General features: G+C 47.2%; 2 protein-coding genes across 6 annotated transcripts in view; one reads left to right on the forward strand and one right to left on the reverse strand.

The window, feature by feature from the left end:
* Positions 1–15,446, forward strand: part of LIG3 (DNA ligase 3) — a 30,920-nt gene extending 15,474 nt beyond the window's left edge. For 2 of the 3 annotated variants that reach the window (XM_050928915.1, XM_050928917.1), the window contains exons 12-20: positions 380–467; positions 2,362–2,439; positions 3,318–3,441; positions 3,870–4,012; positions 7,180–7,258; positions 8,688–8,830; positions 9,755–9,929; positions 10,327–10,421; positions 13,789–15,446. In XM_050928915.1, the coding sequence (XP_050784872.1) occupies positions 380–467; positions 2,362–2,439; positions 3,318–3,441; positions 3,870–4,012; positions 7,180–7,258; positions 8,688–8,830; positions 9,755–9,929; positions 10,327–10,421; positions 13,789–14,022 (1,159 nt within the window). In that variant the 3' untranslated portion in view covers positions 14,023–15,446. The other variant, XM_050928916.1, reaches the window with a different exon arrangement.
* A 1,553-nt stretch (positions 15,447–16,999) lies between these two features.
* Positions 17,000–26,119, reverse strand: part of RFFL (ring finger and FYVE like domain containing E3 ubiquitin protein ligase) — a 45,469-nt gene continuing 36,349 nt past the window's right edge. For all 3 annotated transcript variants that reach the window (XM_050928952.1, XM_050928950.1, XM_050928951.1), the window contains exons 3-7: positions 25,477–25,881; positions 22,980–23,063; positions 22,315–22,522; positions 20,541–20,564; positions 17,000–20,187 (exon numbers count right to left, since the gene is read on the reverse strand). In XM_050928952.1, coding sequence (XP_050784909.1) covers positions 19,997–20,187; positions 20,541–20,564; positions 22,315–22,522; positions 22,980–23,063; positions 25,477–25,881 — 912 coding nt within the window. In that variant the 3' untranslated portion in view covers positions 17,000–19,996. The remainder of the gene's footprint in view (positions 20,188–20,540; positions 20,565–22,314; positions 22,523–22,979; positions 23,064–25,476; positions 25,882–26,119) is intronic.

Genomic DNA, 26,119 nt, shown 5'->3' on the forward strand with positions numbered 1-26,119 from the left:
CAACAGAGCAGAAGCTAAGACTTCTTGGTTCTGTTCAGAACTCTGCCACTAACTACTCCTGTTGTGATCTTTGGCAGGTCACTCCTGTTGCCTCAGTTCATTTGTATAACGTATATGTAATATGTGTAATGAAGACCACCTAATTCGCAGAGGGGTTGAGAGGCTTGCTCGGTATTGACAAAGCACTTTGAGATCCTTGCGTTGTCAGTGCTATAAGTGCAAGTTGTTGTTAAAAACAGAACTTTCCACTTCTCTGTGTGGAAATAAATGTAGGAAGGCATTTGCTAAGTGCTGTTTAAATGTTGGCGTGACTAGTACTTTGTGTCAATGGAGATCTTTTGCTTCTCATTGGTTGATGTGTCTGTACTGTGTTCCTTAGGCCCCTGCGTGAGCGTCGGAAGTTTCTCCATGATAACATGGTGGAAATCCCCAACCGGATACTCTTCTCTGAGATGAAGCATGTCACAGTGAGTTCAGTTTCAAGCAGTAAAAAGGCATCTTAAATCGTAATCTCTGTGGCCTATGAACTGGGCACTTTGCAGCCCCATGATTAATGGAGCAGCAGTATAGTTAGTGGTGCAATTGTGGTGATTGTTATCCGAGTGATTGTTCTCCTGGATTCCACTTCTGGTGTGCTCAGATTCTTTTGGCCTTCAGTGTTTGGGGCTGCACCTGCTCTCCTGCTTGAGGGCATAAAGGGTGGAGTGGGCTCATCATTTCTTGCTATCTGTGGCAGCAATATGGAACCTTTGTCATGTTCGTCTGCTTACTCTATGCACCGTGCAATTTTTCATAGACTAGTTAATAGTATAGTTAAAGAAGCTCCTGCAAGAACATGGGGAGAAACTGAAATCCATTGTGAGTGAGGGGTAGTTAGTAGCCCAAACATTGCTACTGGCTGCAGTAGATGCTTCAGATAGAGTAGCTTGGTCAGTTTCCCCTTCCATCAACATGAGCAGGGCTTCATGGCTCTAGTCTTTGGAAATACTGAAAGAGAGAGGTCCAAATGACTATTGGGGACCTTCCATTTGAAGGCTGTGATCTGTTCAGTGCATTTACTGATGAATCCCTGCATGCTTTGAAAAATTCAAGAGCCACTCTCCACTCATTGGGAGTTTGCACACCAGCTCCTAGGAGGAAGCAGTGACTTTCTGCTTATTACTACAATGCACGAAGGACATCGGAGCCACAGAGGGAGAAACGGGTTCCAGCACAGGAGACCCTCTGCCTCTTTCTCCCCTACTGCGCACCTTGTGTCTACCTCACAGCAAGTTTGTCACCATCGTTGAGAGCCAGTTAGAACCATTCCAAGATTTATGCCCCTTTCCCCCGCCCCCTCTTTGCCACACCTTTTTTATTTTTGGGAGGCCTGGACTCAGATTAATGGTTCTTAGAAATTATAACAAGGGGTATTCCATCCAATTTCAGCTGCTTCCTTCCCACCTCATTCCCTGTCGCTACTGTTAATACAAGTGGATTTCCTTCTAAATCTTGGAGCAGTGGAAGGAGGTGCATTTGGAAATCAGAGGGAAGAGGTTTTACTGATCTTCTTGGGGATTAGATAGCAAGGGAAGCTAGCACCTGATTCTAGATTTGAGAAATTTCAACTGGTGGATGTCAATCCATGGTTTCACGCAGCACTATACCTTAGCTGAGGCGTCAAGGTCTGATGCCTGCTTTGGTAGAGCTGTCCTGCTGTCATTTAAATAAGACTCCTAATATCAACCTCCTCAATGAGACTGCTGCCTTCTAGTCACCAGAAGTGGAATGCATATGGACAATCACTTGGACAGTTACTTACCTTAATGAGTGTGTAGTCCATGTGGATTCCATGACCAACCCTCCTCCTCTTCTGCTACAGCAGAGTCTTATATCATCTGAATGCTATATGGCGAAGGAACTGAGGGACAGTTGGGTCTGCTCCATCATCTTATACCTGTAGGTGAGGAGCACGAGGATGTCAAAGACTTAAGTACAGCCCGAAAAGACACTGCCAGCCAAAAGACTGTGCTCTCGCGTGTGTGGAGTCACGTGCACTAGAATGGGAATCCATTTGGATGACACATCTAGAATAACCACATTTACTGTAAGGTCAACGACCGTTCTTCGTGTTTGGAGAGATTGGTGGCAGTACTCATTAAATGCCCAGACTGACAATAGAGAAAAATAGGTAGTGGGACTTGTCTCTCTGAAAATCACCTGCTGAAACCGGCTTCTTGTTCATTTCCCTTGCACTCACTTCATTTTCTTTATGCATTTCTGCTCCTGCCTGAGAGCTATAATGGTAGGCAAGGGAATGTCCATGAACACAGCCCCATCTGGTAAGGTAATCTTATCACAACAGTTTCCTTTTCCTTCCAGAAAGCTTCAGATCTGGCAGATATGATCAATCGAGTCATCCGTGAGGGGCTGGAAGGACTGGTGCTGAAAGATATAAAGGCAAGTCTCCTTATGGTCATGATCTTTCCTTGTTTAGACTTTCTCTGGAATCTTGCAGTAACAATTTCTCAGGATAAGATGGCACTATGTGTAATGTAAAATTGCTTTCATCTGATCTTTCCTTGAACTCTGCTCTTAAGTAAATAAAAGCCTTTGAACTATGCCGAGAATGCCATACAGTGGATTTCATCTAAGCTCCAGATTACTCGCTGCTTCTTATCTAAACCAGTGTTGTTCTCACTTCCTTCCCCACTCACGTATTGTTTTCCTGCCATCTGGTCTCCTGGTGATCTAAATGCATGTGATGCCCTGAAGCAGGGCTGTATTGTGCTTTTGTGCCTATAGCAGTGTAGTCCAGTGGCTGGGCACCGAACTGGGAGTCAGGGAACATGGGTTCTAGTCATGGCTGTGTGTGACAATAGACATGTCACTACATTTCCCCATACCTCAGTTTCCCCCTTTGTAAAATGTGGCTAATGATACTTTAATCCCCTTTGAAAGTGATTTTGAGACCTATGGATGAAAACACTATGTGGCTCTTATTTATTATTAGCCTGTTTTTTGAAGTGTCATGTCATCTTGGATTTTGGTAGGTGCTGTTTTCATGAACAAGGGAAGCCTTAGTCTAAACCTTTCCTTGTGAATTGGAGTACTGAAGTACTCTACTACGGTGTTTCCTCAACCTTTCTGATACCAGGGACTGACTTGCTGCATTCCTAAATTGTGTCAAGGAGCTCTCTGGGAGCAGCCTAGTCCACGGACCAGTCGTGGAAACACTAATTAAGTACAGATAAAAGTCGTGGGCCACTTTTTTAAATGGTTCCACACAGAAATCTGAATGGGCTCCTTTCTGAAACAGCGTTCTTGCTTATTTGCAGAGTACGTATGAGCCCGGTAAACGTCACTGGCTAAAAGTGAAAAAGGACTATCTGAATGAAGGTGCCATTGCTGACACGGCAGACCTGGTGGTTCTGGGAGCTTTCTATGGACAAGGCAGTAAAGGTGTGTCTCCTCGAACTAACGTGAGTCGATAACTTGCCTGTGCTTCAGGTAGGAGAAACATCTCTGGTTCATTGGTTTCCAGGCAGCTGTGCTCTTACTTGGCTGTACTAGCTATTGTCTGCCACTTACTCTGTGTGTGTGTGTGTGTGTGTCTAAGTAAATAAGTAACCCGCAGCTAGCAGCCAAGCTCCATTGTGGGCTAGAGTGTGCACAGCTGAATGAGTTGGCAGCTGCTGCACTGTGGCCCCATGGACAGATGCTCATTGTAAAACTTTCTGGGTGGGGGATTGCCTGGTTGGAATCCCATCACAAGTCTAAATTCCCAAGGATCACAGAGACTGGGAACCACTGTTCAACTTGATGACTCTTTGTGTGCCGTGAAGTGGTGGGCTCCTCCTGGTCTCTGATGCTGAGACCCCCTGTTCCAGGTGGGATGATGTCCATTTTCCTCATGGGATGCTATGACCCCAAGAGCCAGAAATGGTGCACGGTGACAAAGTGCGCTGGCGGGCACGATGATGCCACCCTGGCTCGGCTGCAGAAGGAGCTGGACATGGTGAAGATCAGCAAGGTGAGGGGGGCTCTGGCATGTGCCTGGGAGGGCACATCTTATATTTGGATCCAAGGTCAGTGTGTGAGGCTACTTGCTGTTCAGTTCCCATTTAGGCTACTGCACATTCCGATGAGAAGCCAGAAATGGCAGTTTGTGATTTGCTGTACTTAACCTCACTAGCCACTAGATGGGAGTGTTGCTTCACAAACGCTGAGACCACAACTTTCAAATGCAAGTGCCTTTGACACCTAAATCCAGGGGTGGGCAAACTTTTTGGGCTGAGGGCCACATCGGGGTGGGGAAATTGTATGCAGGGCAGGGGCAGGGGGTTGGGGTGCGGGAGGGAGTGTGGCGTGTGGGAGGGGGTGTGGTGCGCAGAAAGGGGCTCAGGGCAAGGGATTGGGGCAAAGGGGTGTGGGGTGCATGAGGGAGCTCGGAAGGGGGTTGGGGTGCAGGAGGGAGTGTGGAGTGTGGGAGGGAGTGTTGTGTGCAGGAAGGGGCTCAGGGCAAGGGATTGGGGCAGAGGAGAAGTGTGGGGTGCATGAGGGGGCTCAAGGGGGTTGGGGTGCAGGAGGGGATCAGAGCAGGGGTGTGGACTGCGGGAGGGGGCTCAGGGCAGGAGGTTGGGGTGAACAGGTGCAGGGTGCAAGCAGGGGCCTTAGGGCAGGGAGTTGAGTGGGGTACAGGAGGGGTGGCAGCGGCACGGGCCGGGGCCGGGGCCGACTCCCTGCATGCCTGCCCTATCCCTGGCCCCATCCCTGGTCCCCCCCACTGCTCCCAGAATTGCTGTGACCCCTGGTGGGGGGCGTGCACGGAGGGCTCTTGCCACATCTCCAGGTTCCCTGGCCAATGGGAGCTGTGGGGGGTGGTGCCTGGAGGCAAGGGCAACGCATGGAACCCTCTACCCCCCGCCCCTCTCAAACCCAGTGGGCTGCAGGGATGTGGTGCTGGCAGCACCGCAGGCCAGATCCAAAGCCCTGAGGGGCCGGATCTGGCTCACAGGCCGTAATTTGCCCACCCCTGCCTAAATCCAATCTCTCAGGTCACTTGAAGTGTCACCTAGGTGCAGAATTTTAAAGACCAAGTTTGCAAATATTGGGCTTGGAGCATTTACCTGGCATTTTAGAAGGTTGAGAATTCATTTTGCCTGACACATCTGCGTAGACTAAAATCCCATTTATGAAGTGTTTGGGGAAACACTTAATTTTCACATGGGATGAACATATAGATGGAAGCCAAGTCTCCCAAATCAGCAGAGGGGTTGCTGCCGATCTAAGGGATACACTGCCTCCCAATCCCTGCTTTCCTGGGGCATGAGGGAGTACCTTGGCCTCTTAATGGTAGAGATCCCGTGTGCAGAGACACAGTGAGCTGTTGCTAATCATAAAATCGTAGAACATCAGGGTTGGAAAGGACCTCAGGAGGTATCTAGTCCCACCCCCTGCTCAAAGCAGGACCAATACCCAATTAAATTATCCAACAGATTTTTGCCCTATATCCCTAAATGGCCCCCTCAAAGATTGAGCTCACAGCCCTGGGTTTAGCAGGCCAATGCTTAAACCACTGAACTATCCCTCCCCCTGAAATCTACCAGGTGTTAGTGACAACGATGATGTCGTATTCAGGCCTGTATATTTGCCTGAGAGAATTTTGGGTCTTGAGTACCCATTTGATTTTTGATATTTTTATATTCTTACTAATGTGTGAGCAAAGACACTGTTACATCTGCCCACAAGCAGATTGAGGGTGCGGGGGGAGGTAAGAGAGAGAGCTAGTGTTGCTGGGCAGAATGGGAGTGTAATATACAAATGCACACTTGAAGGACAGTCCTGCCTCAAATGCCTCTCCTGAGATAAGGTCAAGCAATCAGTCGGGAGGGGCAAGGAGGATCGGGGGGGGGAGGTATAAGAGACACTAAAAGGCCAAAGAAATGCTTGTCTCTGACCAAAGCACAACCTCACTTCTTACCCCTCTCGTGGGATACAAAAGAGGTGGTGCCAAAGCCCCAAGACCCTTCAAAATGAAACATGACCATAAATTGTAGACCCTGGGGGGAAAGGCTCTGCCAGCATGCAGAGCTATGGATATGCTTGCCTGCTTAACCCCACTACACATTGCATGGCCTGCACTTCAGACTTCTGCTTTCTGTCTGCGGGCTTGTCTACATCAGAAAGTTGCAGCGCTGGTGAGGGAGTTACAGCGCTGCAACTTAGGAGGTGTACACATCTGCAGGGCACCACCAGCGCTGCAACTCCCTGTTTGCAGCGCTGGCCGTACTCCCGTTTTGTCTCGGGTGTAGAGGATCCAGCGCTGGTGATCCAGCGCTGGTAATCAAATATAGACACTTACCAGCGCTTTTCTTGACCTCCGTGGAATAAGCAGGTATCCCAGCATACCTGAGGAAGCCTCTGGTAATCAAGCTGGTCTCCTTCCCCGGTTTGCTCTCGCGTTCCCCGAACCCCGAGCAAGCAGGTCTCCTTCCCTGAGGTTTGCTGGGTGGTTCCGGGAACGCGAGAGCAAACCGGGAAAGGAGACCAGCTTCGCCGCGGTTTGCTCTCGCATTCCCCGAGCAAGCAGGTCTCCTTCCCTGAGGTTTGCTGGGTGGTTCCGGGAACGCGAGAGCAAACCGGGAAAGGAGACCAGCTTCGCCGCGGTTTGCTCTCGCGTTCCCCGAACCACCCTGCAAACCGCAGGGAAGGAGACCTGCTTGTTCGGGGAACGCGAGAGCAAACCGCGGCGAAGCTGGTCTCCTTTCCCGGGTTTGCTCTCGCGTTCCCCGAACCACCCAGCAAACCGCAGGGAAGGAGACCTGCTTGTTCGGGGGTTCGGGGAACGAGAGAGCAAACCGGGAAAGGAGACCAGCTTCACCGCGGTTTGCTCTCGCGTTCCCCGAACCTCCCTTGAAGCCGCCCAACAGCGCTGCAGTGTGGCCACATCTAACACCACTTGCAGCGCTGGTTGCTGTAAGTGTGGCCACTCTGCAGCGCTGGCCCTATACAGCTGTACTAATACAGCTGTAACAACCAGCGCTGCAAAATTTTAGATGTAGACATGGCCTGCGTGTCAAGAACCAGGGTAAGGGCTAATGTCCCCTTCAACATGTATTTGCAGGTTTGTGTTTTATCAGGCATATTGTTGTAATAATCACCCTTCCTATGTTTGATCCTGTCCTCTTGGCCTTCTAGGATCCCAGTAAAATTCCAAGCTGGCTGAAAATCAACAAGAACTATTATCCAGACTTCATTGTTCCAGACCCAAAGGCAAGTGCTTCCTCGGACAGATCCTGCTCTCCAGGGCTGGCATGAGGCAATGCACTAATCTCTTAGCAAAGGCAGAGGTTTTCTGTGCTACCGAGCAGTTACTACGGTGGGGCTCTGAGAAGAAGCACAAGTTCTCAATGTCGCATTTGCAGCCTTTCTTGGGAAAAATATTCCGGTGCATCAAACCTCATCTAAGATTTCAATTTTTTACAATTGAGGTTTCCAGCCCAAGCTGCTATTAAGAGAGGAATTGACAGAAACCTTTAGAGCAGTGGTTTTCAAACTGCGGGTTGCAACTCAGTACTGGGTCGTGGAATGGAAGGCACTGGGTCATGGCGACTCTAGTCAGTACCGTCAACCGGGTCAGTAAAAGTCCCGTCGGCAGTGTTGCCCAGCTAAGGCAGGCTAGTCCCTACCTGTTCTGACACCACACTGTGCCCAGAAGTGGCCAGCAGCAGGTCTGGCTCCTAGGCAGGGGGACCACAGGGCTCCGCACTGCCCCCGCCCTGAGCGCCGACTCCGCACGCGGCCAGTGGGAGCTGGGTGGGGGACAGTGCCTGCAGGCAAGAGCCCCACGGGGCCACTTGTGAACCTCTGCGCCAGACCTGCTGCTGGCCGCTTCCAGGGTGCAGCAGAGTCGGCAGTGCTAGGACAGCAGGAAGCCCGCCTTAGCACCCCTGCTGCACTGCTGACCAGGAGCTGCCCGAGGTAAGCCTGTGCCCCACTCCTGTGCCCCAGTCCTGAGTCCCCCCAAGCCTAGAGCCCCCTCTGCACCCTAAACCCCTCATCCCCAGCCCCACCCAGAGCTGGCATCCCCAACCCAGAGCCCCCTCCCACACCCCAAACCCCTCATCCCCAGCTCCTTTGGGTCGTGGGCATCAACAATTTTCTTCAACTGGGTCACCAGAAAAACTTGAAAACCGCTACTTTAGGGGACTCATTTACTGCTGGAAAAATCCTGTTTCTCTGAAACACCTGATCCTAGCAAACTCACTTTTCCCAACAAATCCATCCTGGTGAGGGACCTCACATGAAATGTCAGGCAGAAAGGAACTTTATTAAGTTAAATGGCTTGTGAAAATTGAATTGCAACTTTAAATATCTACTGTCACTCCATAATTTTGCAGACAGTTTTGGTGCCACGCATATGTTATATTTATTATCTCAAAGTTGGCACACACGTGCACACAATCTGTGATACTTCTGGTCATGTAACTGAAAACACAACAGTTACTCTTTATGGCTGCCTGTAGGTGTTTGGTAAAAGAGCTAACGGCAACACTCAAAGGATTAATTTGTGTGTATTTCACTCAGTTTGGCCTGATCTCTTGCAGTGAAAGGGATGGGGGGCTCAGACACACATTCAGTTAGTCGATGAGAGAGAGGGTTACAAAGGAAACCTGATGGATCTCCAATATTCTCGGTCTAGAAAGCCCCAGTGTGGGAGATCACAGGGGCTGAGTTCTCTAAAGCAGAAGCCCACACTGCAGATGGCATCTCCATCCGCTTCCCTCGCTGCACCCGGATCCGAGATGACAAAGACTGGAAGACTGCCACCAACCTCCCTCAGCTCAAGGTGAGACTTGTAATCTGTTCACAGGTAGAGCACAGTAAGGGCATCAAGCCGAAGGGAAACCCTTTCATAAAGTTACAGGCAAAGTCTGATTGCAACATTTGCACAAAGACATCTGCTAGAAGTGGTGTTTGTGGTGGCAGGCTGCATTTTTGCTCTGCTTCTGAGATCAGTTTGGTTATTTAGATGGTAAGGGGCAGGGACCATGTGCTTCTGTTTGTACAGCACCTAGCACCGTGGGGCCCCATTCTTGGTTGGTTCTTAAGCAGTAGCATAATAAATGTGATTAATAATACTGGACAGCAATAGGCTTTCCTGAGGCTTTCAGATACGAGTTACTAGAGCATTTGTGCACGGTTGGGAAATATTTGGCAACGCATTGCACTAGCTCTTGTAACAGCCAGGTTGATGGAGAGACTTTTTTCTGGAAAGTGGTAACCTCCAACCCGAGTTCTGCCAGTCTTACCACATTCTACCAATGCCCAGTGAAGGATGGGGAGACATCTGGGAATTGACTGTAAGGGAGGGGGGGGATCATAGTGTGACAGCAAGGTCGGAATGGCAGTCTGCCAAGAGTCTGAACCACACTCGCTGGGCACAACCTGACTGCGTCCTTGTACCTGTCACGTCCTTGACTGATTGAAGTGGGTTCTTGGTTGCCTTCACCAGTCAGTTGTTGGTCAGCTGTTCTCGGCCTCACGGTTGTCATTTGGTGTTTAATCATGACCCTTTGTTAGCCTAGTGTCTTGTGTGGAGCAGCTGATAGGAATTCAGGAGAGCATGAGGAAGGGGCTTCAGAGGGCAGGTGCTGGAGAGAGGAGCCCTAGGGGGTGCCTGGTTTATCGCTTGTGTCTCTGGGCATTTCACATCTGATGTCAGGGAATTTCACTGTGGCTAACAGGTAGTATCTGTTTCCTTGCGGGACAGGAGCTGTACCAGCTCTCCAAGGAGAAGTCCGATTTCAATATTGTTGTAGCAGAGGAGGAGGGGTCCACAGCCAGCAGCAGTGGCGAGAATGAGGGAAATTCTAGGTCTTCCACACCCCACAAAATTGCTAAGACCCCCCCAAGCAAATCGCCTCCAAAAGCCAAGAAGCCAGAAGGTAAGAGGGTGCCCTCCACAGAGTGTAAGGGCCTCTGGGGATTTGGGTTCGGTGGCTGGGCTTTTGTTCACCTTCAGGTGTATGTGTTGCAGCACCTTGTACCTAACGTTAGTGTCAGTCGCACTGTGCAAAGGTGGCAGCGCCTGTGGTTTTGGTGTTGCAATTTACATCAAATGAATGACTGTGGCTCTGAGGCTCACAGAGGCTGAGAGAAGATGGAAGCCAGGCTGATGTGCTACAGCTCAGTATTGAGACAAACTGGTAAATAATAAAAACACTCCAAGATACAGTGATCAGAGCAGGGAACTTGTTCTCCTCTCTCCATCTGTGCATCCGAACCTGCTTTAAAACACCCGTCTCTGCAAAATGCACTAATCCAGGCCATTCCTGTTGACAGGCAGCAAAGCAGTTGGTCGATCCCCCCAGAAGAAGGCAGAGGAGAAGCGAGGGGAGAAACGGAAAGCAGTGGAGCTGGATGACAACAGAAAGAAGGTACTGACGGCTGGGTGGGGATGGCTTCAGACCACTGGGGGAGCTGCGGGGCAGTTAAGAGACAAGGAAAACTAAGGCATTAATGTTCCAGAACAAATCTGAAGCAGAGGCCATGTGCTGTGCAGGGGGCAGCTAGGCTGCTACGGTGTCTGCCATACTGGAGTCTACGGGCCTGACGTAACCTTCCTCTGAACCTTGCGTAGCAGTAGTATTCTCAGGTGGCCAGTAAAGCAGCTGTTCCCAGCAGCAAGCAATAGCCAGCCATGCCCTGGGGAGAAGGGCTAAGGGCCTGGAGCTTGCCACTGCCAAGTGGATGCACCATCATTATTGGTTCACCTCCAGCTTTTCCACCTTCCATCCAGCTGAGGAGCTGTGGAGACTCAGACCTCCCACCCCACGGAGATTAGGCTCCAGAGCTGCCTCCTGGGCAGTTGATCCAGCGATTGGAAGGGAAGGGAGGCGTTTCCTCTAACTCAGCATCGCGGGATCTGCTTGCTCTCTGCACAGTACAGTGGGCTCCAGGGACATAGGTTAGGGGTTTGTTACAGAAGTGGATGGGTGAGATTCTGTGGCCTGCATTGTGCAGGAGGTCAGACTAGATGATCGTAATGGTCCTTTCTGACCTTAAAGTCTATGAGCAGCAGAGTGGAGTCCGTTGCTTGGGGACATGTTCCCCAGCATGGCTGCAGCCGGCTATCTGGAAAACAAGGGTTGCCAAGCTGCGGTACGTGAGGCCTGGCATGTGGAGGTGGGTGCTTCAAGCCTCCCTGCCTCAATCTGAGCATCAGGCTGCTCTTGGCCACTGCACCCAGTGGAGGATGATTTGTCAGAACCGTATCCACCCTTCAGGCTAGGAGGAGGTACATTCAGTCTTCTGGAGAAGCCAGTAAGGGGCAGGGGAGGAGCAATGAGGAAGGGTGAATGGGAATGCCCTGTGAGTTACTCCAGGGGAGCTGGGGCCTCGTACCGCCAGCACACGCAGGGCCAAGCCTGGGCTAGGAAGGAGACTCAGTGCAAGCAGAACTGCTGCTCAAAGGGGCTGTTGTTTGTTGTTGCAGAGCAGACGTGGAGAGAGAACCAGCAGGCGAGCTGGGCACCCAGGAAGGTGCTAGCAGATCAGCATGGTAGAAGAGCTAGAGCTTTTTCCAGCCACCCTCATAGAGCAGCCCGTTAGCTAGTCATTAAAGACTGAAGCGAACTGACTGGATTTTTCTGCTGATGTGTTGCACTGCAGCTGGGTTTGCAGGAAATGACTGAGGCTTCTGGTAGATGTGGGGAGCAGGCACGTTGACTCATTCAGGAGCCTGGCTCTCTTCCAGGTGGTGTCCGTTACGCAGTGCACATTCGCAGTCTGCCTCTGCCCTCCATCCTGAGCAAAGCAGTAATGACACAGTATTTGCCCCCCGGATCGGTTGTAAGCCAGTCTGAGAATCGGAGTTCAGTGAAATGTAAAAGCAGAAATGGTAGCAGCAAGCTCCTCTGACTGAGCCTCTGTCTCCTCCCCCTCCTTTCACACTGAGGACAGAGTGGCTGAGATAACAGGGGTTGTCATCCCGGAGCAACTCCGTCCTCACTCCAGCAGCGGGCTGGACTAGATGCCGTGACAGAGGGCACGGCTACTCTTACTGCACCTGGTCATTGGTGCAGTGCTGTGTGTGGAAGCGGTTGGGGTGCAGAGGGGAGGAAGTGTCTATCCTGATCCCAGCTGGGGATCACATTATGTCCTGCAGTATGAAGCTTCTGGGCCATTCCAGTTTCTGCATTAACTAGTGACCTGTGCAGCTTTATAAGTGACTCATCATTGGGAGGATAAAGTTACATGGCCTAGGCACTTGAAAGGCTTGTAGAGTTTGGGGGTTTTAAATAAATCGACTGATCTTCAGCCCTAGCCACTAGTTGGGTGACTGTCAGGTGGGTCTGCGGAAGGAGAGTGATGGCGTCATGGATCAGTCTGGGGAGGCGTTCCATGCGGAGAGCATGGTGCAGAAGAAAGCGTAGCCACCCGTGAGCTGCCTGGCCATGGAGGCTGGCAGATGGGCTAGTACGACAGGAGACGCAGGCAGAGCTGATCAGGAACATGCAGATGAGGACAAGGAGCTGTCACATGACACACTAGATGAGGAACAGGGGCTGGAAAAACTGGGCTTTGCTGTGCCAATCTGCAATAAACCCTTCAACAAGCAAGTGCGCTGTCTCCTGTCGCAGACTGTGCTGTCCCTGCTAAGCTCTTTGAGGAAGGTTTGAGCTTTGTGGCCTCTGCATGGAGAGAAATGGCAAAGCCCCTGCTTTGCTCTGTACGAACTGTGGGTGGGGTAGGGTAGGGACTGGGTACAGGAAAAACAGTCCCTGGGTTTGGGTCAGCTGGAACACTCCTGATGTGAATAGCAAGTGCTAACTGAGGGCTACCATGCTGCACTAGATAAACTGAAAAACACCAGCTGCCAAAGCCACTGGGCATCTCAGCAGCAGGCTTGTTTTGGTCACTGGGCCCCGAGAGCAGCCGGCTAGAGGGCTTAATACAGTGGCCCTGTAGCTTTTAGTAAGGCACTTAGCTATGGATGTACAGTTCAGTTGCAGCATCTGACTTTCCCAGGAGTGTGTCTGTGTGAGAGATCCCAGTGCAGATGGATTAACTGAAGCTCAAAGAGTGAGGGATTTACAAAGGTAAGACGGCCTCTGAACTGGGATTAGAACAAGATCCTCTTGGTTTGCAGCCCCCTCTTCTGAGCTCACAGGACTCTGTACTTGAGGGGCTCGTGCTTGGAACCTGCTGAATACTTTCAAAGAACTGAGATTGGGGCACGGGAGGGTGTTTGTTCAGTCTGACAGTGTCATCTTGGAGTCCTGATGGGTTCTTAGCAGGCATTGCTGCAGAGTGGGGGTAAGGGGTTGGCCCTATAAACCCCTACCTACAGCACCACCTGCAAATCCAACACTACGTGTCTCAGAAGAGTTGTCACTTGTCTTGTCCTGCTGCAGCGTTCACACTGCACAGCGGCAGCATAGAAGATAAGGCCCTGTGCTTCCTACCCATCTGGGTTTGGGGGCATCTTGCTGCCTCAGCATGCTCCCTGTTCACCTCCTGCCGGGCGAGCCCCTTTGATTTGGAGGTCCCATTTGAAACAACTGAACATGTTCAGCATTGAGGAAAGAAAGTCTCTGTTCCCAAAGCTTTTATTAAATAAGCTTAATCCTTATTTATGTTGCAGTAGCACCCAAAGACCTCTGTCAGTCCCCTTGCATCAGGAGCTGTACGTAGTCTGTGCCCGAAGAGCGCTTAATCTCGTAAAGCACCCAGCCCTCTCTAGTTTCTTTCCCACTCTTATTTTGCCTCACCAGCTTTCTTCTATTTCCCCACAATTTGCAGATGCTGCTGGACATATTTACAGGGGTGAAGCTATATCTACCGCCCTCTGTGGAGGACTTCAGCAAAATCCGCCGATACTTTGTGGCATATGATGGAGACCTTGTGCAAGAGTTCGACGCTGCCTCAGCAACACACGTAATAGGGGACATTGATGAGAACCCTGGAGCCAAACGCGTCTCTCCTGACTGGATCTGGGAGTGTATCCGGAAACGGAGGCTAGTGGCCCCCTGTTAAAAACTAAAGGCAGCTGCCTGGCCCAACACTCCTGTGCTCTAGGAAGGAACAGCAGAGACTAGGCAGGTGGAAGAAAGGCTGAGATCTGTCAAATGGCTGGAGCCTCACAGCTGGGTTCTAAGGATCCATAGCAATCACTTAGATTTTTATCAGTGCCAGCTGGAATGAAATCAGAGCTCTCACTAAAAGATGGCACCACTGGAATCCATTCTTTCTGTCCATCGTTTGAACCCATCCATTCCATCCAGGTGCTGCCTTCATCTGTTTTGTTCTAAAGTTGGGGTATTTTTATAAATAAAAACTATACAGTGTCTTCTCCTTTCCGGTAAGGACAGAGATTCTTCTCAGGCTGTTCTGTATCTGAACAGAAGACAAACCCTGGCAGTGTGTAACTTCCTATTACCAGTATGAACTTGCTGCACTGCTATAATTCAAACAAAGGAAAGCTAGTCTAAACTCTGCCATTTATACTGCTTGGTATTTTCTCCTCGGGTTTATTTTAAGACTGTTGCTGGCTAATCTGTTTTAACAATCAAAGCTATAGGTCAGCATCCAGAAACAGCTTAGACACTGTTTCATTTTAAAACTGGGCCAAATAAACTTCCGTTAAGGGTTTGTGTCACCAGGTTATTCTTTTGTCACAACCAGGCTGCTGAAGTCAAAGGTGAGTGAAGAGCTAACTTCTGCGCAGTGTCTCCTGGAATTCATCGATTATAAAGCCAGAAGGGACCACTGTGACCATATAACAGAGCATAGGATTTCCCTGAATTTATGTGTCTGAATGGGTTTTAGAAAAAAATATTTAGTCTTAAAGGGGCCGGCAGTGGAGTCCACCACAGCCTTGGGTAAGTTGTTCCAAGGGTTAGTTACCCTCACTGTAAACATTTGTGCCTCATTTCCAGTCTGAATGTGTCTGGAATCTTGCTATACTTGGGTCTGCTAGACTGAAGAGGTCCATCTCTAGTTGTGTTTCTCATGTAGGTACTTACAGATTGTGATCAAGTCATCTCTTAAAAGAGAAGATTCTGCTAAGCAGACACCAGGATCCCCATCACTATCCAGAATATTTTCCAATCTTTTCCCATTCTCATGGCTCTTCTCTGAACCCCCTCCTGTTTTTCAACCTCCTTGAATTGTGGACACTAGACTGTTCCCGTAGGAGTTGGTCACATCAGTGCTATGTAGAGGTAATCTAATCTCTTGGCTGCTGTTCAGATTTCAAGGAGTGAAACCTGGGAGGAGTTATTTGCAGGTTTTGCTATCTAAATATACTGCAGTCTATTCCATGACACTAAACTTTATGAATAGACAACTCATGTATGGCCTGGGGCTGGGACTTGGATAGAAAATAGGGTTGCAGAGAAATAGATGGATATTTAATGGGGGTTTGATAACTTTGAAAGTAAAAAATCATGGATTTTGGAGTCCAAGTGCTTTATTGCAAAGTTTGCCACAGTACTGTTGTGATAGTCCTAGTGTGTTACAAGCAAGGCTGGCTCAAAACAGCCAAACCTGCAGCTGCTGGGTCAGGTTAAAGCGATAGCATGATGTTTATGCTCCTAGTGCCATGGGGTGTGAAGTAGCAGATGCTGTTTCTCCCCTGCCCCACCTCGTATAACATGAAGCCTCCATGCTCTCCCCTCAACTTCTAGCTCCTGTAATGCAGAGCAGTGAAGGCACCATGGGGTTTCTCTATCATAGCAGGGTAATGAGGTCTTTAGCCCAGGGAAGGACACTCAGACCCAAGGTTTGGACTGGACTGTTTCACACTCATGGCAGCATTTAAATAAAGTACTATAAGGAAAATTGTATTTGTTTCACTGAATATTTTCCTAGGTCTATTATAAAGAAAATGGTGGAAGCACGTAGATGTGGTGGGATGCTCACTCCACCTCACTCTGTAATAACTTGCTTCTCCAGGCATTGTCTCTAACTTAAGGACTTTTCCATTCTAGCATAAACCAGCGATCTCTGGTTTGCTGGGGTCTAGGAACATTATTCTAATCCACAGATGGATTTGTTGTTTCTACCTCAAGTGCTGAGAGTTTTGTCTGAAGTGTAGTTCTATTGTATGTGGACTAACCAAACTACCTCTCAAAAGGTCACCTGAGAGATGGTCTAATGCAGTGGTTCTCAAACTTTTGTACTGGGGCCCCCTTTCACAGCAAGTCTCTGAGTGTGCCCCCATTATCAATTTAAAACTTAGATTTAACACCATTATAAATGCTGGAGGCAAAGCGGGGTTGGGGTAGAGGCTGATAGCTCATGACCCCCCATGTAATAACCTTGTGACCCTCAGGGGTCCTGACCCCCAATTGAAGAACCCCTGGTCTAATGGTCATGTGTATTTCCCACTGCCACTCAGCTCTAGGGTAGATAGAGCAATTTGAGAAACTTAGCCCAAGACATGTTAACCTTGCTCAGGAATTGTAAGGAAACCCACTGGTTTCTTCCTATTCCAGCAGGCTTCTTGGAATCAACTTAGTAAGCCACTCAAATTTACTTCAGCCACTTGCTGGTGAGGCCGACTGACGTATGTTTTTATCTGAATTTCCTTGCTCATTTTAGGATGTAGTTTGTTGGTTACAAATTGCTTTGCTGCTGTTGTGGTGGTTCTTGATGCAGGTCTGTGTAAATATTGACAAATCTGTAATATGAAAATGGCAAAAGGCTGATCCCTGTCAAGTCCTATTGACTTCAATGGCAGTTGATAGTGGCTACTTTGCTACAAAGGTTAAGAATACAGTTGAGAGTTTTCTCTTTTCCTCCTCAGACTTTTGAGGAAGAAAAACTTCAGGTTGGGTCAGGGGAACTGGCGGTGATGAATTTACACTATATTCAAGCAAGTTCTTATACTACACAGCATCGTGGTATTTGTTTCATGCTTATCCTTCTTTTAAACTTCAAAAGCATCAGTAAATCAAACATCTGCCCCTCCCTCTACTGCTCCCCAAAAGAGTAAAACTCAAAACTGAACTAGTTGGATAAATCAAATTTTCATTTTATTATAAAATTATAAAGCAGAACTCTGTACCAAAACTAGTTGTTTAAACTAGGATTTAAAGGAATTTAACAGAAGCCATTTCAAGTAGAACATTAACTTTCAAAACATTTGAACAAGTGTACAATGTACATAAAGCACTTGGATACAGTTTAGTTCAGATCAGTATATTCCTTTGGATTATGAACCAGTTTCCTTGGACTTTTTTAAAGTTTCACTTTAAAATAAATTCTCAGTCACCCCCTCCAGCAAAGCATCATTTTTTGCAATGGGAAAAGGAAAGCAAATTGCAAGCTTAAGGGGTGTGTGCACATCTCATTCTTAGTCATCCCTGCAGAGACTGATCTGCACTGGGGCCCTTCTGCTGTAGAACGGAGGCAGAAGTAAAGTAAATTTGCTCATTGAATAGGGAAAGTGTCTTCCCCCTATCCTACAGTTATTGCTGACCATTTTTCACAGTGAATGTGATAGGGGGGTTCATACGTTTAGCCCATGGGTAGAGATTGATGTAAACAACCTCTTCCCATTCATGATTCAACAGCTCACTAATAACTACAGCAATTACTTACATGGGAAAAATATTAAAGTTAATACAATTTAGCTGCTGGCATAATGTGTGTCAGTACCTCTCTGGTTCAGAAAGTCTATGCTAGATCTTGAGCCAGAGATTATAAAACACATGTCAGAATGCCCAGAAGTAGCAACTCTCTTAACACGAAATGAAGAGAAACACAGAAAGAAGGGGCAAGGCTGTAGATTCCTGTCCTTTGTCTACAAGAATCACCACCAATTAAAAGTAAAGGCCCTCTACTGTACAGGTGCTGCAGATCACAGTGCAGAGGTAAAGCTTCCTTTAAATATCTATACGTGAATGATACTCCCTAAGAAAGACTCTCGTCACACAGGCCATGCATTTCTTGCAGCAGAGGCATTACTACTGTTGTACAGCAAGCACTGTTACAGTTGCAAAGATTACATAAATTTGCAGTTAAGATCACCAGCTCTTACAAGTGTGCATAGATACATCAATAGAGGCTGCTTCTTTACATACATATCTAGTGCTGCAGAGCCTAGGAATGTCCCACTCTTACTAGAGTGGGCAAACGTTTGTATATAGCTGCTGCACCTGGCCCAATACCATACCATGTTTGCGCACACACACATTCCTTCTGAATACCCATGTGCTTACATGAGTAGTTCTGACATTATTATAGTAAGGCCTACAGCTATGTGTGAAAAACAATCTGAAGCAAAGGCTAAGCCTTAAATGGCTCTAGCAGCCTTTTAGGATGGGATAAGATAACACTAGTGGAACCATGATTGAGCTGGAAAAAAAAAAGTCAAATTTAAGGCATACTAGGATGATTTTGAAAGTGATGATTCTTCTGGCAGTTCAGAATGGAGTATTTCCAGGATACCTTGTAAGATCACTTTTTTAATATGCCATAGAGGAAAACCAATGCACTAGCTCCCCTGAGCCTTTCTAACCCACAGGTGTCGTGAACAGCTTGTGCTTGATATCTCCCGTCTACCCTGTAGAATTCTTTGGCCAGGTGAATCTATAGCCTCATCCCCATAAAAGGAAAATGGAGATGTTATCTTGTGCTCTTCCGCAACCAGTCTTTGCATATTTGGCAACGCATCAGGACTGTGGAACAGGCAGAAAAAGGAAGGCTGGGGCCTGATCATCACTATCTTCCTCAAATCATAAGACAAATCAGCAGACAGCAGGAAATGAGACTGAAAATACACAACTCAGCTGTGGAGATTAACAGTGGGAAAAGTCATCCTACACTTTCCTCCAAATTTCACAGTCTGTCTCTCTTTGACAGCTTCATCTCTAGGCCTCAGGAGGTCATTATAAGACTACATCACTGAGGGCTTCACAATTGAAATGTCTTCCCACGCCTTTTTTAGGAACGTAAGCAGCCCTAGACCGAAGTCACACTACTACAGCCACAGTGGTTTTCCACTAGTATTCAAGCAAAGCAATGCATTGTCCGGGACTAGTGCCTCAGGGCCCCCACGCGTTAGTCACTGGAGGGTGACTCTACAGCCAGTTCAGTTATACAGGGATTGCAGGTGACACACCATCCTGTGGTGTTATAACAAAGAATAACCCAAGAGAGGGAGACAAACACTGTCTATGCTGGGTGAGCTTCAAGTGGAGGCTCTATGCCCTAAGCGACTTCACTGCCTCTTACCTTTCAAAGGGAAAGAATGTATCTTTAACAGTATGAAGTCCTGCTTCCTTTTCATATTATTGTGGCGCAATAGTGAATGTTTCCCCGTGCTCTTACAGGGCTAGGCTTAGAAAATAATTCTGGATATGAAAAAGCTAAAGGCAACAGCGAGGAGAAAAGTTGAGCCTGGCCTGCAAGCATAAGGAACTAGAGATAAAAATAAAGTTACACATTCCAAAAAAAAAAAAGCGTAGAGAAAGGGAACCAGCCCAATAAAATCTTGTTCCCTGAAAATAAAAAAGTAGCAGTGGAGGGGTGACCTGGAACAGAGCAAATTAAAGAGGAAATCAGAATGGGAGAATTCAGTAGCAGCAAAACAAAAGAAAACGTCATGTGCCAAAACCGCAGTCCACCTTATTTATTACTGTGGAGGAAATGAGCCTCAGAATCTGGTGTTAGTCTTGGAAAGCCAAGTGATGATTTGTCCCCCATCAGCAGTTGATCAAGCTAGCCCAGAATGCAAGGTGTTCATTATGTCTGTCTGCTGCGGACAGGGGGCTCCCAGAGTCCAGGCACTGCAGGGTAAAAGCACTGTGGTGTGAAGGGCACAGCCAGTCAATGGCTTCAATCAGAACCATTCCCCAAGATTTCTCCTTTTCTCATCTCGCCTATGAACTCCAGGTTGCTTGTGAGGTCTTACGTGCCAGTCTCTGATCTACCTGTAGAGATTTGGACCATCTCTAACAGCAGATGAGGCTTTAAGGCAACACTGGTCTTTCCTCCTGCTCACTCAGGACTTAAATACATGGACAGCTCTTATCACATACTGCCTGCATATGGGACACTCACTCATACGCTTTCCACACTTGGTGCAGGTGACCATGTGGCCACATTCTAACAGGACACAGTCGATTGGTGAGTCCATGCAGATTTTGCAGAGATTCTCTTCGGTGCTAGGGAGCCCAGCACTGCCTGAGGAAACTGAAGACAGAAAAGGGTTTACATATTAGATTTAAGGAAACATCATAGCGTTAGGACAGGATGTTCAGTGTTATCCAATACACATATATTAATAGTGGCTTCAGTGTCAAATATCAAATTATATATAATTATGTGAGACTAAAGTTGAGAAGCTCCATCTTTTCACAACTGGAGACTTGTAAACAGTCCTGCTCCTGCATTGATAACAATGTGGGAGTATTTGCCTGATCATCTGGGGAGGAGGAGCTGAAAATTTGTACCTAGAACAAATACTCCCCTGTCTGGGTACACAACAGCAACAACTAGTCCTGACAATCTTTGTGGTGAGATCGTTGAACAAACAAATTACTTACCATTTTGATCATCTGTGTCAGAAACTGCAATATAAAAAGAGAGGAGAAAAGCTGCATTATGCAAGAGGACGATAGGTAGGCTAATAGACTGTCTACTTCAAGTGCGGTTAATTTAAGACCTTACAAAGCAAAATGACTCTCTCAAATTATTTCTGTATTTTATAGAAAGACATCAATTGAACTCCAATTTTGTGATTTTACACAATTTCTCTAAACGTTTTTCTCACTATATTCTGGTACGAAAGATCCCCCAGGAGGCAAACCGAGTGACTATATGCAAAGTGCTTGTCTAAAGCACAAAGTAAACAAAATGGGGGGGGGGGGCAGAATCTTCTGGTCCTTTAGTTATAATCTTACTTTAACAATAGTAGGTGGAAAAATTTGGAGAGAGGTTTGACTTAACTTGATATTCCCCTGTAAGTGATGATCAAAAATAAATACAGCTCTAAACCTGAAAATTAAAGATTCTGTTCTTAGAATGATTCTCAACAATTGGCATAGTGGGCTTCCATGTTTACCTCCTGTCAGATTCCATAACAGATAGCCTCAGTTTACAAGTAAATACATGTTTTTTCTGACTAGCAGCCCTGAAACAACCTGAGTTCTGAGAATTAAAATGGGTTCTTTCCTTGTTGCAAGTCACCACCAGGAACAAATGATCTGCAGAGCTAACAAAGCCCTCAGTGACACCTGTATAACTCAACTATCTTCCAGTTGCCCCTCAGTAATAACCCGTGCAGACGGCTGGCCACAGGTATGCATGGATGCATCTTGTTGGAACATAACAGTTCTGGTGAGGATGCACAAGAAGTAGGCGGTAGCTCAACCGTCCACAGCTATGTTGGCTCTGGCAGGGCTAACAAGCAGGAAGAACGCATTTTGTCACTCGAGTCAACCACTCTCACTCTCAATACACAACGAAGCAGTTGCTTTCCTGAGTTGAACCACACTAACAAAGCTCGTATGTGGGTAAATACATGCAGTGGTAAACCACGGGCTTGGCAGGCATACTTAGATTATCGGTAAATATGGGTAAACAGGTTTCACATTATGTACAAACTGATGAAAAAATATTTTCATCAATAAGCAAAATGTACACATAAGCAAAGTAAGATAGTGCTGCTTTAGAACTGAAGAGTTTGATATAAGGATATTTACTTTGTATCTTTTGTGTGTTACCTCACCCACCTTGTCTCTCTAAGCCTGACCATAGTTTAACCAGCGTTCGCTCTGACACGCTCCTGTCTTGTTTATTTAGTCCTTGATGCCTCCTCTCTGTTCCAACTCTCACTTGCAAAGGGTAGAGGCAGAAACTTTTGGAGGAGCCATTCAAGACGAGTGAAGGAAGGAAAAATAAGAAGAGAAAGGAGACCATAGCCCAGGGGTCGGCACCCTTTCAGAAGTAGGGTGCCGAGTTTTCAGTTATTCACTCTGATTTAAGGTTCTGCGTGCTGGTCATACATTGTAACATTTTTAGAATATATAACTAAACTATTGTATGTAATGTAAATAAGGTTTTTAAAATGTTTAAGAAGCTTCATTTAAAATTAAATTAAAATGCAGAGCCCCCCGGACCGGTGGCCAGGACCTGGGCAGTGAGAGTGCCACTGAAAATCAGCTCGTGTGCCGCCTTCAACACGCATGCCATAGGTGGCCAACCCTGCCATAGCCCCTTCTCCCTTTGACTTGTTGCTTGCTACTGTTGATGCCAAAGTGGAGAGTTGAGAAAGACAGACAGTTAGCCTGGCAAACCGATCTAGTTCCTCCACCTTACCCAGATGCTGAAGGTCTTTCTCTTTATAAAGACGGGTCACCCTCTCCATCAGTTCCCACTTCTCACAGCAGCCTTTATAGTTGACGAAGTTGCGAGCCAGGATTTCCTTCAGCTGCCGCACAGAGAGTGCATCAATGTCTCCAACACTCGTTAGGTCAGAAAGAGAGGCCCTCCGTCCCTGTACCAGGTTATCCTCCGAGTCAACAGACTGAAATGGAACAAAAACAGACTAACATTTGACCTCACAATGTGATAACAGAATTCAAAGCAGCTTTTCTTAGGTTGACTAGCAGGAACTCATCCATGAAGGTGAATCTTCATCCCTCCATACTGCAATATGAATCCTTCCAGTTACGAGGAACACAAGGGCCATCTAGGAGGGAGATAAAAGCACCTCCTCCTATTATAAAGTTACATTATAATGTCCTCCATTATAGAGGACACTTGTGTTAAAGTGACACCAGGTTCTCTGCACATATGGTCTTCCTGCCATTTTCCATGTACACAAAAGTGTCTTCTGGTGGCTGTATTCCACACTGTTATTCTGCTACTCTGTGTAGTGTCCTCAGTAGGGGCAATTCTGCACTAGCTGGGTGATGGACGAAATAATCCTTATAAGAACCCTTCCCATTTCTATTGTCTGATTTTAGGGGATACACACAGACCTGTGTCTCCTCCTCTGTTGGTGCTTCTGCTGCATTCTCAATTTCTGTCATATCGTCTTGGCTCGGAGGCACATGGCCATTTGCCTAGAAGAGGAAGTAAATCTTTCACCAGCAGTGACTCTCCCTGCATATCCAGAGGGGAAATGAATGGGCTTGAGCACAGAGCATGCACTGCACACTGTGGAATTAGGGAAGTCATTACAAGACAAAACAGAGCCATGTTAGCAGAAAGTAGGTTTTCTATACCACATTCCTGACGCTTAAACAAGTAAAATTCAATTTGAAACTTTAGTGTTGTTATATTTGGCCCTTTCAGGTCCCACCTTATTACATGTTGAGCCCCATCAGAAAACATGATGATGTACAATATACCCCCACATGTTGTTCTCACGGGGCTTACAAGTCTGGACTGGGAGGAGACAGATGGTCTAGAGACTCAAAATGGCATTGCACAAAGCCATCTGATTATCATGATGTGAAGCCTTAACACAGCTCTACAATCCTGCATTGTGAGGTGGCATCCATGTGTGATGTCATGACAGCACAATCACTAGAATATGTCAAGAATTTGTGCCGTGTTGCTTATTGAGAGCCCAGTTGATGGTGCCCTTCAAGACTGCTCAGATCAGTTACTCAATGACCATAAGGGCACAGTGCTCGTTTGGGGTATTGTGTTGCTGCGTTTGGGGTATTGTGTTGGAGATGTTAAGTGAGGAATTAGTTGCCTCTCTCCTGCAGTTCCCACACCTCAAGCTGCTCTGGAGTTTACGGCTTCCGTAGAGTTCAGCAGCCAGAGAAGCTGCAATGGGGACAGGACAATGGCATCTGTGGAGGGAGGGCAGGAGTTCTGAACACTGGACTGGGTGAAAGGAACAGGGCTGTAATCCCAGCTGATATTGATTCCCCATCTGTGGCTTTGGGCATGATATTTATCCTCTGCACCTCAGTTTGCCTTTTAGTAAAAATGGGGAGAACGTTCCCCTACTACTTAGGGGAGCTGTGATTAGTTAGTATCGTAAAATGAAAAGCATTTTAAGAGCTGATATTACTGAGAATTCCCACAAGGTGAGCAGATGACGCCAGGAGCTGAAATTTGCTGTCAAAAACGTAGAACTCATAGGCAAACACAGGTATTTGAGCTAACGCGACGACAGTAAAAAGCCCTTCTACCTCCATGCGTGAAAGATGTCCTCAAGAATCATTGCATTTTTAAACAAGATACCATGCCTCGTGATACACCTATAGAGAAACTAAGAGGTGCACTTTCTGAGCTGGCCCAGGGAGAATTAAGCCCACCAGGAAGGCCCAGAGTAGATGTTAAACATTAAAGATTTGTCTAAACAAACAAACAGTTCACAGGAAGCTGGGTGTAAATCCACCTCGCACTAGTGCACTAAGTATCTGCATGGAGCCTGCTGCCATTCAAAGTTCCACAGTGCACACTTTGAAATGGGAGCAGATTAAAGCACAGCAGGGAACTTCTAGCGTGTGGCAGGCTAATGTGAGGTAGATTTACACCCCAGCTTGCTGTGATCTTAGTGTTTGTATAGACAAGTCCTAAGGAAACATTCCACAGCAGTCAGTACAAAGCCTAACAACAAAGCAAGGCAATATAAATAATCAGATGACTGATTTCCTCTGAAAGAATTCAGCTGGACAGTTTCTGGCAGTCTCTGTGCCAGGGCTAATAACTTTTGGCCTCAGTCAAAGCATTTCTTCAGACCCAAATCAGTAGATGATCAGGCTCCAGGAGCCCCCTCAGCCATCCTCCTCCTCCACTGTTTCAACTCCAATATCACTTTGAAATTTTGGATGCCTTCTGGCACAAGAAATAAGGAAATACAGAATGAGGGTATAACATTCTAACAGCTGCTTGTAGTTGTCAGTATACCATCAACATCCTGGCTAGAAAATGAAGTAAAATATGCTTTAGCATCAGTAGATATTAAATATCCATATGACTTATTAGTCACAAGGGTATCCGGTGCTGGTGTAAAGGTGGAACACACAGCAATGATCAGACTGCCTTAAAACAGCGACTGAAGTATCCAATATATCCAAACCAGACCCAAAAAGAAGGCTGAACGTCCAAAGATTATTAAATTCCATTAATGCAGGAAGGACAAATGCCACAACCGACAAACGGCAACAATGAAACCCACAAGTTAGAATGAATTATTTTAATTTCTGAATGGTTCTACAGCAAAATGCCTCAGGTCCTTACTCAAACACTGCAGTCAGTGAGTGTTTGCCTAAGCAAGGACCCCCTGAACTTAGCTTTGTTATGAACATGGGGACAGCGGTGCGTAATATGCAACTGAAGCACTGTCATTTGTGGTAAACAGAAGCCCGGCATGCTCGTGGCACTGATCTTCAATAAAGGAAGATATGTGCTGAATTTTGATGGGAAAAAACACAAGGAGCCCCTCAATAATTAATCTGACAACGAGAGGGACTAAGTACATGAAAAGGTGCTTCTAACTGGACACTGGTGTACCTGTTGATGTTCCTGAGTTATTGGACTCAAGATGGAGTCTGCAGACATTGGAGAGGCATCATGTGAGGTAGAAGATGCTGTGCTAGTCTGTGGCAGAACAACGAAGCTCTGCTGTCCAGATGTGCCAGAGTTTAATGGCGGGATTCGTATTCTATTCTCCTGGGTGATTACAGGCTGCTGCCCAAGGATCAGAATCACCAGGTCTTCCTTTTCACGGCACAACTCTGTGGAAACCTCATGGAGTGCCAGATAGTCGCGTAGATCCTTCACCTTCATCTTTATCAACTCTTCCCGCTGAAAGGCTGTGGCTCGGAACCGCTGACAGAGATGGCAGAGAAGGGGACTGCTTTCAGGCTGGCTTGAACAGGAAGTGCAAAAATTCTTTTTACAGTCAAAGCAGATGTGCTGCTCAAACAGAAGAGAGGGAGAGAAAAGACACCAAGCCACAAAGGTTTAGAGTGATTACAGAAGAACAGTATTGGGGTTAACACAATATGCAAGCTGGAGATAACATAAATTGAAGCCAATGTCCTAGATCAGTGGTTTTCAAACTGCGGGTCGTGACCCTGTACCGGGTTGCGGAACGTACGGCACTACATCCTGGCAGCTCTGGACAGTACCGCCAAGCAGGCCGTTAAAAGGC

The sequence above is a fragment of the Gopherus flavomarginatus genome, chromosome 19, assembly GCF_025201925.1.
Source record: "Gopherus flavomarginatus isolate rGopFla2 chromosome 19, rGopFla2.mat.asm, whole genome shotgun sequence".
NCBI lineage: Eukaryota > Metazoa > Chordata > Testudines > Testudinidae > Gopherus > Gopherus flavomarginatus.